Source organism: Aspergillus lentulus, assembly GCF_001445615.1.
Source record: "Aspergillus lentulus DNA, contig: Alt04, strain: IFM 54703, whole genome shotgun sequence".
Taxonomy (NCBI): Eukaryota; Fungi; Ascomycota; class Eurotiomycetes; order Eurotiales; family Aspergillaceae; genus Aspergillus; species Aspergillus lentulus.
The window spans coordinates 3,730,085-3,745,185 of NW_028322122.1; the positions used below are offsets into that span (position 1 = coordinate 3,730,085).

General features: G+C 47.8%; 4 protein-coding genes across 4 annotated transcripts; 2 read left to right on the forward strand and 2 right to left on the reverse strand.

Annotated features, from left to right (window-relative positions):
* Positions 1-2,563: 2,563 nt before the first annotated feature.
* On the forward strand, positions 2,564-4,621 carry ALT_2490 (putative transcription factor; the record flags this gene model as incomplete). The annotated part of the gene is made up of 4 exons (XM_089599353.1): positions 2,564-2,589; positions 2,658-3,533; positions 3,592-3,957; positions 4,042-4,621. 4 exons carry the CDS (start codon positions 2,564-2,566, stop codon positions 4,619-4,621), a joined length of 1,848 nt encoding a protein of 615 aa, XP_089456499.1.
* A 1,255-nt stretch (positions 4,622-5,876) lies between these two features.
* Positions 5,877-7,407, reverse strand: ALT_2491 (uncharacterized protein; the record flags this gene model as incomplete). Its single annotated transcript, XM_089599354.1, has 2 exons — positions 5,877-6,508; positions 6,570-7,407. The coding sequence occupies 2 exons, from the start codon at positions 7,405-7,407 to the stop codon at positions 5,877-5,879; spliced, it is 1,470 nt and encodes a 489-aa protein (XP_089456500.1).
* Positions 7,408-11,067: 3,660 nt separating this feature from the next.
* On the forward strand, positions 11,068-11,866 carry ALT_2492 (uncharacterized protein; the record flags this gene model as incomplete). Its single annotated transcript, XM_089599355.1, has 2 exons — positions 11,068-11,781; positions 11,852-11,866. The coding sequence occupies 2 exons, from the start codon at positions 11,068-11,070 to the stop codon at positions 11,864-11,866; spliced, it is 729 nt and encodes a 242-aa protein (XP_089456501.1).
* Positions 11,867-12,054: 188 nt separating this feature from the next.
* Positions 12,055-13,279, reverse strand: ALT_2493 (uncharacterized protein; the record flags this gene model as incomplete). The annotated part of the gene is made up of 2 exons (XM_033562115.2): positions 12,055-13,043; positions 13,141-13,279. The coding sequence occupies 2 exons, from the start codon at positions 13,277-13,279 to the stop codon at positions 12,055-12,057; spliced, it is 1,128 nt and encodes a 375-aa protein (XP_033418006.2).
* Positions 13,280-15,101: the final 1,822 nt, after the last annotated feature.

Genomic DNA, 15,101 nt, shown 5'->3' on the forward strand with positions numbered 1-15,101 from the left:
TATATTTTGATCCTCGATTTTCTCAACCTATATTTTAGCTTAGATAGACTTAGCACGACATTCAAAAACCTGTACATGTCAATCAGCAAAATAAAAAAAGAATTCCTGAAGGGAGTTCTTCCTGTTGATTTCTGGTCTATCTGTGTCTAATAATGCTATTCACATAGCTGCAACTGAAATGCTACTGTCAACACGGTTGTATTAATACTGGCAATCTATTTCCCTCCGTAGTCCATGAAGTCTATTTCCCTGACCACGTCCATCACTCTCACTGACTCACTTCGAGCCCAAAGCCACCTTCCTCACTCAGAAGGGGAATCCTCCTCCTCCTTGACTGGAGCAGGGGCCTTATGCATCTGCATCCGTCTCATCATCTCCGCAGCCTCGAACGCATACTTGCACTTCATCCGCAGCGCCCCACCATAGCGATACATGACAAACGGAAACGGCATGCACGCTACCGTCAGAAAAGCCGGTAGAGAACTCGCCCAGTGAATCCCAAGTCTGTCATACATCTGGGTCGTAAACAAGGGAAACACAGCCCCGACGATCGAGCGGAAGATAGCCGCAGCTGCAAGAACGGACGCCGCGTAGATGGTGTACGCGTCGATCAGGTAGTTGACGATCGGCAGGATGACGAGGACGCAGCCGAAGCCGAAGGGCGCGGAGAGGATGATGCTGACGGACCAGTGGATGTGGGGGTAATTAGTCCAGGCGAAGGCGAACATACCGACCGGAAGGGCGACGGCGCCGACGATGGCGGGTGGGAGTCGCGATTCGGCAGTTGCTGATTTGGACAACAAGAGCTTTGTGTAACGTCTGTTGTTGTCGTAGATGGCGTAGAGTAATCCGATGATAATGCCGACAGCAATACCCATGAAGGCGAGCCCGCCGATGCCCTCGCTCCAGCCGCGTTGTTCGTTATAGACGATGGGCATGGCGCTCATGAACATGTAGACCGTGCCGTAGATAATGGCCATGTAGAGCGATGCCACTAGCACGATTGGTTCGCGGAAGAGCAGGACCCAAGGCCGTATGAGAGCTCGCTGGAAGACCTCCGACGGCTTCTTCTTGCCTTGATTTTTTTCGAGAACACTGATGTACACCTTACCATTGGCTTTGGACAGTTGGTTTGCCCTTCTGATCAGTAGCACCGGGCCATATGTCTCGGGCACAAAGATGACGCCGATAATACCAATCGCCCCGATGAAGATACAGCACACCCCCTGGACCCATCTCCATCCAACGTTTTCAGAGACGAACCCGCCAACGATAGGACCAAGGATGGGACCAAGAAAGGGCGCAACACAGTACAGTGTCATGGCGAGGCCTCTCTGAGCCGGAGGGAAGAGATCTGCAATGGCACCGCCCGAGTTGACCAACGGCGAGCCTCCAAATGTGCCGCTGAAGAATCGCAACACCAGGAGGGTGGCGACGTTTCGACTTCCAGCGGAACCTCCAATGAACGCCACCATGGCGACGTGAGAGACAATCCAGAGAGCTTGTCTTCCATAAAGCTCGGATCTACAGGCATCGCCGGTGGTTAGCGTCTGAAAGCATCTGCGTATGGTTGATTAAAGACTTACTAAAAGAACGGACAGTCAGCTTGTGTACTAAGGGCGTCAAATAGAGCGCTGCTTACCAAGGGGCCCCATACAGCTGGGCCAATTGCAAATCCAAGGACAAAGAGGGACAGTCCAACTGTAAACACCTCTGTGCTGATGCTGAAGTCTGGAATGAGCTCGGCTGCGGAAGCAGAGTATGCCGAAGATGTGAAGGTGATGGCAAAGACCGAGAAGGTCACAATGGCGGTGATGAACCATTTTCTGAATTGAGACCAGTTCATAGGATTCCCTGGATCATCCTTTTGAAATTCGACTATGAAGGGGTCTTCCTCGGTGCCTTGGCCATTGTAGATAAGAGTTTGCTGGACCTCAGGGTCTGCTGCTGTCTTGGGTTCGGCTTGTTGAGACATGCTTCAACACTTGAGCGATTTGTCTATTGAAAGGAATCTCAGAAAAGAAACAAGTGATATATAAGCATACAGTATGTCATTTTGTAGATTGCTCTGGTCTTTTAAGATTTATAGCCGATGTTGACAGTCTCAAAGAACATAGAGAGGCGGACCTGTGTTTCATTGGCTGTCACACTAGCACTATTCGATGCGCGGAAGTAACGCTGACTGGCTGACATGCAGGATATTTGCCTGAGCCAATTATATGTCTTTCCGCTCTGGAGTCATGAGTGAGCGGAGCATAATATGATTGGGACAGTGTCATATAATACCTTGACTAATGCATGCTTTGTCTCCCGTGTCGCCGGAGTGCGGACAATCTCCAACTCCCCTGCCGTTGTTCATGTAAGCTTCAATACGTTACTGTGGAGCGAGGACAACTGGCGAAGTTGATATATTGATTATGTCTCTGAATATGAGAGACCATCAAGAAACCCTATCGAAACCACTGAGCAGGGAGCGATTGAAAATCTCCATCGCTTGTCAGGCTTGTCGGTCGAGGAAGGCGAAATGTGATGGCGGTCGTCCTGGTATTTTCATGGCCCTATAATGTCCTCCTATAAGACTGACTGGTGGTGTGATTTGCAGCCTGTACTAGATGCGTGCGGAGGGGAAAGGCATGCACGTACAACACTGATTCCAGCGCCCTCGAGCGACAAGCCAAGCGCAAAACCCCGGTCCCAAAGGCACCAACAAACCGCTGTCATATTCCCGTCCCGGCGTCGTCTCCAAACTTGGGAGTCTGCTCGCTTACGACTCCGTTGACCCGTGTACCTCTCTCCAGATTAGAGCGTGTCGAGGAAGACCAAGAGCCGGAGCTCGATCGGGATCAAAGTCGTGCGTACTACAGCACCCATGGTCAGTTTGCTGGCGAAGTGGCAGCCGCCATCGATGTGAGAGCAGGGCTCGTCCCGGCCGCTACTTCAAATCTTGTCCCGTTTGTGGATGCGCCCTTGTTTGGAGTGTTAGACCTGCACTCTCCGTACAGCGTTCTCAACTCGGCCGCCGAACTACCTCCCCACGCTCATGCCGATAGACTTGTCTGTATATACTGGGAATACGTCGACCCCTTAGAACCCGTTCTGAGTCGAGAACGCTTCGTACACGACTATGAGGCAACATACTCCCGATCTGGCGCACTGCTCCACGCGGACCGTGACGTCTGGCTCAGCATACTCAATGTCGTCTTTGCCCTGGCAGTGCAGAGACAAGAATCCATCCTTCCGCAACAGCGTGACGAGGAGGGAAATCGCTTTTTCCAGCGCGCGTGGGCGCTTCTCCGACCGGAGACAATTCTATGGAAGCCTGGATCGCTCGAGCTGGTCCAGTGCTTGATGCTTATGAATCGATATCTCCACTGCACCAGCAACCAACTAAAGACATGGATGACAGCAGGGTTGGCAATACGCATTGCGCAGAGTATGTGTTGCCATCTCCCCGTGGGGTCTTCGGCCAAGCATCCTTGCAATGACACGCTGTTGAAACAAAAGGTATGGGCCGGCTGTGTGGCTCTAGACCGGTATGTACCACAGACATACAAAAATGAATGTCACCTGCAGTCCTGCTGACTCGCCAAGCTGCGTCTCCTGGTCTCTTGGCCGGACATCGGCACCGTCCTTGATCCCCTTACCGAACAGGGCCGACGCCATGTCCACAAGCGCGAGCTACCTAGAGGGCGGTAGACATGCGGAGCATCTTTCACGAGAGCTTCATGAAATTGGCAATCAGATTCAGTTGGCACAGACACAGACTCGGAATCCTCTCGCTGCCAGATTGGGACTGCCACGTCTATATCAACAGGACGATTACCACGCCGTGGCGGTGCAGCTGGATGCCTGCCTCAACAAATGGGAGAATGGTCTACCCAGCGACTGGAAGTTGCCGAACCTTGGGAAGATTGTCGACAGGGCTTCCCGAGCAGAGCGATATGTACTTCACCTTCGGTATGCAACTAATTCAACTGTCGTCTCGTTCTACGTGATTCAGTCACAAAGTAGAGAAAATAGCCTACTAACACCGCTGTATAGACTCCTTCACTCTCGAATAGTCCTGTATAGACCTATGCTCGCACGTCTCTACTCTCTGAAATCCCACCCGGCTACAATCCAGGCACAGCCCATCCCTCCAAGCCTAAGCGATCGTCTTCTCAGAGAATGTGCCGGAATGTGCGTGGAAACCGCGCAGAAGCTCACCTCACTGATCATAGAGACGCTGGAGCCAAACGAACCAATGGGTCTCCTGCCATGGTGGTATCGAGTATACTATCTACATATTGCCGGAACCAACTGTCTAGCGGCCATGTTCGACGCGGACCTGTTCACCACATCAGTGTCGCAGTCGTGGAGAGATGTCCTGTCGGCCCTCCGCGCACATGAGCATCTGAGTATGTACGTCCAACAGTGCATCAGGACCTTTGAACTGCTCTCGACACGGATCCTGGAGACGCAATATCCCCCTCCCGATGTGACTGGGGGGCTGCCGCTCGAAGAGGCCACATCTGGGTCCCTGTTCGACCACATTTTCCAGGATTTGGGATTCGATTGCAATAGTCTTCTCTTTGGTATGGAGGATTTTACTGAATGCGTACGAGATAGTTCGAGCAGATGAAGATGAAATGATGGGTTCCCCACGCATTGCGATTGCTCCACGCTGGCGGTCCTCAAATCCCTTGACAAAATCCAAGGAGATTGAGAATGAGGAGAATTCTATGGTGGTTCCTGTACAGACATGACTACCATAAGCCGAAACCTCTGCGCGCTCTCTTATCGCTAAGTCTGTCTTTTTGCCTGAGGGGTTAGGTTAGTGGGAGATAGGTGGCTGGACGCCTACTCTTCACGAATTATACTAATAGTATATATAAGACTATAGAAGCTATAGGTTTTTATATAGAGTTTCTAAAGCTTAAAATATATAGTATATAGGTGTCAGCCATATCTTACTAGAGTTGCATAACCAACCCGCAAAAATCAAACCCAAACCTCACCAAACCCAGGGTTGGGTTCGGGGGTAAGCCTAGGGAACTGCTTCAGGTTTAGTTAGGCTACCCCAGACCTAATCTAGGTTAGGTAAAAATCATGGTTTTTAGTTGTTTTAGTTTTTTAAGTTAGGTTTAACTAACCCGCACTATTTTACCTAGAAATAATTCAATTCTAAATATTATTTAAAAATACCTAGTAGTTATTAAGATATAATAAAATAATTATTTCTATTATAAATTAGTATAAAAGTAGTATAGAGAGATATATATAAGGGCACTAAGGTCTAATTGTAGCGGGCAGGGCCCAGTGAATGCTCGAGCCTACTAGGCACTAATAAACTCTTGTCCAGTAGGGACACCAGTAGTTATATAACTCTTATAGTAATTAATATAGTAATTCATCTTATTATATGATCTTACCTACTATTTATATACTCCTTTTTATATCTAGCTATCATAGCCCTAGTTAGAACCCTTTACCGTTGAACTCACCCGAACTCGCACCTAATGCAACTCTATCTAGATTGCCAGAAAAAAGACCTTCTTTTATCCCAAAACATCCCTCTTACTAGTGATTACCATAGATTCGCTATTATCAGGGATCGGTCGACAGGTTGACAAACCTTCTGTGACATAATATAAACAATTAGATAAATGGAGGTGGTGAAATTCCATATATTCGGTTTCGACAGGGGCCTCGGAGGGGCTGGATTTTAAGCATCATATTAAGTTTATGTCATGTGCCACGTTAATGTAAGCTCTCAACCTTTCGTCAGCAGTCCACCGTATTGAGCGCCGTAAATCCCCGTATCAACTGTCACAACGTTGGTCATCTCGATAAGATTGGTTAGAATGAAAGAGCGATTATCCATGATGGAAGTGGCATCAACTTGATAGAAAAGGCCGCGCCATGAGAATCACCGCTTCATTCCCTATGGCATGCTCACGATCTCTAAAGTGGAGCTCCAAATGAGGAATGAGGGCTTCCGTCATCTTCGCATAATTGGGGTCCTCCTTGAACCAGAGTCCAACCAAAACCTCGGCGGCTTTGGTACATCTCTCCATCATATCCTTCTCCGGAAATGCACAGAACGCATTGACACGGAATGTTTCGATCTGTCCAAACCCGCGTTCGGAGAATACCTTAGCTGCAGTATACAGAAGATATCCCTGATGGTCACGGGTGTTTTCACGGCTCAGAGGGACGCAAACGTCATTCAGCAGGTTTACAACCTGATTGTCTGGTGCGCCTTGAACGACAATGAGTCGGGCATTTGGATTGTTAATATCCGCGACTCGTGCCATTTCCTGAAGTGAAGCTTCCAAGTCATCCACGTAATGCATCACCCACATCGCGACGACAGCATCGAAATTTCCATCTGGGAACGGAATATTCTCGGCTGATCCCACGCGAATCTCAACATTCTGTTCCTTTTGCACCTGCAGCGAATTTCGTTCTGCATTGGATTTTATTGAATATGCCTTGCCTCCCCGCTGAGCGACAGCCATAGGGAGCTCTGTAGATGGAATTCATGAAGCGTTAGCGCTCCTCCAGAACCAAACGAGAAAAGACCTTACTTCCATAGCCGCTCCCAACATCCAATACATTGGCGTTATTCTTCAGCAAGTCCAACACGGCGTCGAATTCGTCTCGCACTAGTCTCTCTGCGAAAGGGGCCCAGGAACCTTCGCAAAGCGGATGCGGTCCGCGATAGGACGTTGGAAGCGGGTAAGGTCCCATAAGCGCATGATCCACCGTCTTCTGTGCGATAATGAAATAGTGTTTCTGAATCTCATCCTTGTATGGTTGCTTTGCTGTGAAGGAGAAAAATCTCTCTACTTTTATATCAAAGCCAGCCTTTTGTAAAAGGGTCCTCCATCCGTCCATGGAGTATAAAGTTGTAAGTTGTCTCTGTCCCATGAATGGTAGCTCCACATGCCGAACGATCTGGCCTGTGGAATCATAAAGACTCCGATCTTTGATTAAGCTCGTGCTAGGTATAGTGCCCAGAACAAGAATGCCGCTTTTCTGAAGCCAGTCTGAGAACTTGAACATCATAGAATAAGTATCGACATGGGAGAGCTGGAACAAGGAGAATATAGCAAAAATCGCAGAAAATCTGGTGGTTGGCTCAAACGCCAGCATATCTGCTTTCTCAAACTGGCCATGGACTTGTTCTCTGGCTATGTCGACCATCTTCTGAGAGACATCAATGCCATAGACATCGTGGCCAGCGCGGGCAATGTTACTGGCTACTGGCTTTCCAGTGCCACATCCAACATCAAGAACTTGACTTTTTGGCTTGAGTTCTGCGAGGGCAAGTTGTATGACTTCCTCGAGGCCAGGATTTTCGGCATAGACATCCTCGTACTGTTGGCCAATGGCATCGAAGAGCTCCTCTGCGCCGACAGTCATTGTATTGCGACGGGTGTATAATCACTATTGAAAGAAGTGGCAACGAAGACAGACAGTCAGGGAGGGAACATTCTATTATGCCAGCGAAATCATCGAGTATTAATATAGATCCGTTCCTATTGGGCCACACTAGTCGCTACATCTCACATTCTACCTGTCAAAACAGCAGTCGAACTTTGTTTTTCTCAGTCCAAACCAGGTGTGGATCTGACAAACGTTGAGTCTTGTTCCCTTGTACGTCTCTATACGTGACTCTATTTGTACACAGATTTGCATCTACCGCTGATCATAAAAAGTTTCTGCAGGTGTTATGCGGCTTGTACATGTTGCATACGTAGTTCCAGTTCAACGATTCGGTAGACTCAGTTTCAATTTATTCTTTTGCTAAGACGCATCTATCTCTTCTCAAAGATTGCTGACCGCTAGATAGCTGACCGCTATTTCTGTGTCTAAAATCATGGATAGGCCTACCTAGGTAGCAATGCAACCAATACCTTCTGAGCGAGGCACATACAAAAAGTCGGCGAGATTAGGATCGGATTTATGCAAGGTTGTAATAGTCGTTTTTACCTAATGCTACTCAGTGGAGATCTATGGTCCATGACCTAGATCGTGGGTAATGTTATTTATCCTTAATCTTCGGGTCTTGTGTCCCCTAGATATATTATCGTTCCACCTTAACGGATTACGGGACCCTAGCTCCACTTGCAAGATCTTCAAATACCAATATAACCAATTTTATTAGTCTTTTCATCAAATCCATGACTTCGACGCGCCATTTACGAATACATTTTTTATTTGGGACAATCTAATAGAGCAAGAAACGTATGATGTGTCAATGTCTCAGACATATTCGGTCGAGATCTTCTGAAACCTCGGACATCGAGGGTAGGAATGTTCGGGATGACTTGCCTACACACATACATATGAGCGGGACGACCCCAGTCCCACTCGAAAAGCCCTAGACGCCTTTTTCCCCTTCCCTGGGTACAAATTCAGCGGTAAAGAACTGCATGTTACTACAGATACCTAGTTCGATCAAAACGACAATGTTTCTCCTCCGTGGCGGGGGTGTATTGTGTAGATCAGTTCAACTATGAAGTTGGAAAATAAAAACAACCAAAGACATTGGGTGCATCTTACGCGCTTACTGAGATGTAGACTTGAAGAATTATATTCGCTGTATTCCACGCCAACAGTTTCATTTGCCTCTTCAACTTGCATCTCACTTTGGAATACAACATGAGCTTATCGAGAACATAAGAAACTCCAAAACTTTTTTTTTTTTTTGTTTTTTTGTTTTTTTGGAGAGATTGAAAATCGACAACATGCGGGGTTTAGACGTATCACAACCTGTAAAAGTCAGTCAATGGGGATAATAGGTAACATCCAGGGGTCACGTAATTCATCTGGAGGTGAGGGGCGTACAGGCTTAAGGCAACATTAAAGTATGCTTCGTAGAAAGTTGAAGTACTTAAAGATCCCTTACCTTAGACTAATGGGATACTAATGCTGCAGTCCTGCTCAAGCATAAGTACAGACACTAAGGATGTTTCATTTATGGCATTGACGAACACTCGAAGCACACAGTGAATGGAGTTCAGGGATGTGGTTCTCGACATCCCATGCATGGTGCTCCACGCAAAACCTGCCTAGTCTATGACTAACCTGGAGAAACCTCATGTCTAATGAGAAGTTAGGTTACGCATGCTTGTACGTGGAAAGCTTTATACCCAATGGTCATTATTACATGGGCATGGGCCATTCTCTGGTTTTGGATGATAGTTGCTTTGTCCTCGCACCAACAACTCTATTTTCCGATCCAACAATAACTATTTCACACGACGAGCACACGCAAGGATTATTAGAGCAGACCCAGAGCAAGTTCGTAGAATCACCATAGCAGATGCTGAATCGCTCCGTCAGGTTTCGCGATCCTGATCATCGTCAGTGGTGGGAGAAGCTGGGTCCTATCATTGCAGCTCATCTGGAGGCCGTGAACTATAGCGTGGGAGGTCAATATCAACATATGTTATGCTTCATTCAGTTATCCTTCCAAAGGCAGCCCCTTTCCCTAATACCAAAAGGAATAAATTGGTTTGGCCGTCATGTTTTCTGGGCCAGCCATGGCGAGCCATGGGAAATTGGCGTTAACTATCAACAGGGCTCGAAGTCATGCGTTCGCATAGCTGTCGAGCCCGTCGGCCCCGACGCTGGGACTGAACGGGGCCCGATAAATGAACTTACTGCAAGACAACTTCTCGAAGACCCTGGCTATAAACAGACTGGTATTGACTTTATTTGATCGCTTTGACAATATCGTCACCTTTTCGAATCATGAGGCACGCCATCACGAGGACCGCACCAGGGACCTCCAGATCAAGTCCCAGAAAATCATTGTACTCGATCTCCGCGAAATTCAGTCACGGCTAAGCCTTATTTTGTCCCTCCGATTAGGTCCACTACTGCTGGCGTAGATCCCCTGCGCATCATGGTGGATGGTATACAGTCTTTCTTTTTCTGGAGAGAGACCCCATTTACTCTTGGGCTTCCCAAAATAGACGAGCCCCTTGCCGAGACCACGCACGTTCCCAAGAGCTTCATTGCGGTTGACTGTAAAGAGCCTGATCAGCCCAGAGCTAGAATATATGCCTGGCTGCAGTCCACGATCTTTGGACTCTGGGGAGTCGTTTGCACAGTGACGACATTGAGAAGGGGCTTTTTTTTTTCAATGTCCAAACATTGTGGAACGTCATCTTTCGAAGCTCTTGCAGGGAGTACGTGACTTCGAACTGGAACTGGGAATTATCCCCAACAAATCCCGACCCTGCCCCCACGCCTGTTTTCTCCTCCGTGAGAATTATGATAAGGTTGTTACCGAGGTCCTCACATCCCTATTTGAGGAGATTGGTTGGTCTGGTCATATCACCACTCATCAAATGATCCAAGGAAATGCATAGTAAGTTTCCCATAAACTCCAGGCAGTTGCTATTTCGCGAATTTTCGGGCGCTAGTGAGAAAACTGACGATGAATACCGTGTAGCCCAACATATGATTGAGAGACATGCTAGGAAAAAACAAGGTCCCTATGTCACAGTATACAGTAACCCTGCACCAGCAGTGTAGACAGGGGATAGATAGAAATCGCAACACATGTGTGTGGGATTTTTCACGTGTCTCTGCCAGCATGCTTTCTTCTACTATCGACCTGCGGGGTGAAGTGAACGGGGATGTTGGGAATGGAAGAAAGGACTGCTGTTCCTCAGTACAGGCATCGTCTACAGACCGCCTATTTGTGACAGACTACTATCGAATTATCGTTACCTGTATACCGCAGAACCTGGAAATATGTGGGCTTCTGCGAGGACGCGTGGTTATGTCTGCAGATGCATAAATTTTGGAACACCATGCTCTTTGTTTGCTCTTTGTATCTTCGGTTGCGTATTATGCGGTTACTACTAGTAGCCCCGATGCATCCCCGGCGCCATAATTGAACTATCAACTTTCGCTGACTTACACCGGCCCACTTTGGCCTAGCTCCTTACTATCAATGAAAGGTCCTCACATATTTAACAGTATCGCAGCGTCGCTTGGAATGTAGTAGGAAGAAATAACCAACAACCATCGCCTTCAGCTTTCCCATGCCTCTTGACATCAAGTATGGCCGACCCAACTCTTACCGGATCAGATCAATCTAGACGCTATTTCGCCTTCCGAGATCTTATGCTTGGATTATACCGGGACCAACTCGCCACCGCCAAACAGCTGTGCATGGCTGGGGATCTAATATATGGTGATGAGTCCTTGTTCAGTCTCTACGGCCTCACCGCCTCCGAGCTGGCGGCACGTGACTTCAATATCCTGGGCCGTACAGTGGTTGAAGCGTCTATAGACGCGCACGTCGATGCTCTTGCCATGCAATTTCAAAACCTCATGGGAATGCAGGCAGAGCCTGAACTAAGGCCCGGTAATAAAGGCCAGGGAGCTATCTTCGATCTTTTCTGTGGCTCTGGCAACATATCCTATCATGTGGGATGTCGCCTTGGTTGTCCGGTGTTCGCATCCGAGATGGACCCCTCTGTATATAAGGCCACTCTGCACAACCTCAGTCTCCTCCGAAAGACATCCAAATCAACAGTTCCCGTGAACTTTCAGTTATTTTTAACAGATTATCGCAAACTTTTGGCAAATTTACCCACCGACCCACACCCGACGGACATCTACATCATCGAACCGCCCTGGGGACCAGCATTTACAGACGCCGGGCTCGATTTGACCCAAACATCTCCTTCTGTAAAGGATATTGTTGCCAATATTCGTCGGTCTCGCCGCGGTGTGCCGTGCTATATCGCCCTCAAGACGACAGACCACATTGTGAGTGATTCTCTCCGGCTTTCGATGACTGGGTCAACACCGGTGGCTTCAGTGACATGTCTTCCAAAAGGTCCCTGTGGCATAGAATTTCATGTGTACATATGCAGCTAGATTTCTTCTATCCTTTCGTTGGATTAGATTGTAAATCTATTCGTTATATTCTCAGACCTCTTCGTGGCTTCGGAAGACCGGTTATCTGTCAGTATATAGCAAAACTGTACCCATCAATTCAATCCTAACTGGTGCGTAAGCATATTTATGCCTCCACGCCATTCAATTTGCATATTCGTTCCTTTCTATCTCCTGTCTCATGTCAGACCACCTGCCTGACATGAGCAAGGCCGGTAAAGCCGATACCCCACTAATGATGGCAAGACCCCAAGTCATCGTTGCCCACCCTGCGCTATCCCAAATAAAACCTGCCAAGATAGGACCGACAAGGCTACCCAGAGCAAACGCTAAATTTGTCAGGCCATATGCCTGTGCTATAGCACCTCCTTTTCCGAAAGCTTGCGGATCTATTTGCTCCTTCTCAACGACCACCGCATTGATCTCGTACCCTGCTGCAGGAAGAATAAAGGCGATACAAAGCCCCAAAGCGAAAAGTAACCCACAGAGGAGCACTTTATGCTCTATGGAGTCATGTAAGATGAATTGAAGACAGACGTAGGGTGGAATGGTGCAGAGGAACGCCCCGAATGCCAGATAGTGTCGGGAATGCGGAAGCCGGTCGATGAGAGCTCCGACAGCGGGCTCGACGAGCTGGGGTACAGAAAGGGGAATAAAGATCAGACCTTGACCTGCCTGTTTCCAGTGGAAGGTGTCGAAGACGACGAGGGGAAGGACGCCGTCGAATGCACCAAGAAGAAGGCTTACTATGAGGAAACCCCAGAAGACGCAAAGTAGGCGCGGGGAGAAAAGGAGAATGAGAGTAGTAGGGAGACGGCGCCCGGGGTTGACAGTCGAAGTAAGGTCTGTAGATGGAGCCTCCCGAGTAGCATTCACTGTCCTGCAGATATTATTCTCCTCATCTCGAGGTGCGTCGGGAGTGGATGTGATATTGAGCGTCGCCTTGATCTCTGATTTTCTTCGAGCACTCATCGTGATTTCCTGAAGCCCGCCATTCTCCAGCCATCGTCTCGCGTGCTTTTTTTCAATAACAGCAGTTCTCAACAAGATGTCAACCCCAATCAACCCGAATGCGGTGCCAAATACGGCGTAATAACCACCATTCTGGTAGATCACACCTCCAAGTAGTGGTCCTGTCAGGGAGCCCAAGCTCATAGCCATGCCTATATAACCTAAGGACTGCCCAAGTTGTTCTTTCTCAACCGAATCGACAAGTAGCGCCAAACCCACCGTCCAGAAAACTCCTGCGGATGCGCCCTGGAAGACGTCCGGCGATCCACAGGCCAAGTGAGGTACGGACACAGAGCACTGTAGTAGAGGCTGCCAGGGCAATAAGGCCGGTGAGATATGGCCATCGGCGTGATCCCATTCGATCCGCTATGTAGCCCGAGATGGTATATATTTTATTAATTCGAAGTTTTGACAAGGTAGGGAGCCCATAAGGGAAGCACAGACGAGCAGAAATGAATAATGCAGCACCATAAAGAGCGAGCAAGTTAGATGTCCACTGTTGTTCTGAAATTCATACAGGTTAGTTATCATTCCTAGGACAAGGATAAATGAATCACAGACCATCACCTCTTGCAAATATAACTCTCTGTTCTAGGGCAGTAGGAGTCACAGGAACAATCTGCAATGCCGGGAATCAGTTAGATCTGTGAGAATACAGCGAGTTTAGCTATACAATTGCACCAACCCGTACAGAAACATATCCTTGGTTCCAGAATCAGTCGCGGCAAGACAGCCAAAGAGGGAACAACAGATATCATACTGTAAAAATGGAAACTGCCACGATGACGGTAATGAAGCTCCCCAATGACCGCACATGGAGAAATATCGGCTTCTTGGGCGGGACCTGGCTCGATAAGATCCCAGAAATCATGGCGATGGCCGAGTGAGCACTTCTGAGCAAAAGCCCAAGTGGAGGTCTTGAGAAATGATACGGTAGCTGACACGAACTTATTGGAAGTAAAGCTAGAAGCATTGGCACTGGAGGCCCGATGAGATTAAACGGGGTTGCGCTATCTCGCGGCACCCAGGGGATGGTAACGAGGCTGGGAGGAAGCGGTAGTCGTGTTTGTTGACCCAGCAAGGGGTGGTGGGTGGCAGACTACATCCGGAATCCTTTTCCGTACCATCAGTGAGAATGGCTGGCCCACGCCATAAGCGGTGAGGGATTTCCGCGATTTGCGTCTATTCAGGAGCTTTAGAGACTTGGATATAGTTAACAACGATGGCTTGAGGTAGCTTGGTACAATCCTGAGTTGTTTCCTTGCATGGTGCATAAGTGGCTGTCACCCAAGAAGAGTGGAGGACTTCTGTATTGTATTGTTTTTCCTCTGTTGTATCTGCTTCCTCCCCGTGCTCAAAATGCAACATGCAGTACAAAAACCTCCATGTCAGTAGATGCATGAAATCCTATTGTTGAAAAGTGAGAATATCCCATGGAAAATCAGTTCATCTTAGTTACGAGAAGGGCGGGCAACTATCGCAACCATTCCGTGAGAAACCATATGGTTATCGCCTCTCAAAAGAAGGTGCATCCGTTCCGCGAGTGCTTTCTTGATGACTTCCTGTTGGGAATGGTGTTTAGCCAAATTTCAGCTAGGAATTCCGCTGTTGCAGTACAACGCTCCTGAAGGTTCTCTTCCTGGAACTTATAGGCGGCGTTGTTCTGGTGAAAAGTAGTATTACTAAACCTGTATTTTGCGAGACACCCCATTGCAGAGTGTAGAATATGTCCCTGGTGGCCTAGTAGAGGAGACCAACTGACTGAGCTCAAAAGTTGGACTACTTGTTATGAGGCCTCCCTGAATAATCACTATTTTTAAATCTGATCAACTGACTACACCACTCATTTATTGGATGGCTTTTTCTATATCTAGCACATTATCCATTTGCCACAAGGCGAGCACTATATTTACAGTGTCCGGGGCGAATGGTAAGTCTTCGAAAGTGCTAATGAATCAACTTTTATGGCGCTTGAAACATCCATCAAGTATAGAGGTTAGCATTCAAACCCAAAGAATGAAGTTAATTCAAAAGCCTTACAAGTAAAGTCCTTTCCAATACATAAAACCTTCTTAGTATCTTCTATACCTCCAAGCAGCCGCTCCAGGTCTTCACTTACCAGATTTTTAGTGAAGAGCCTTTCCGTCCTGCTCAATGTTGTTGGTTTCAGATATATAGGT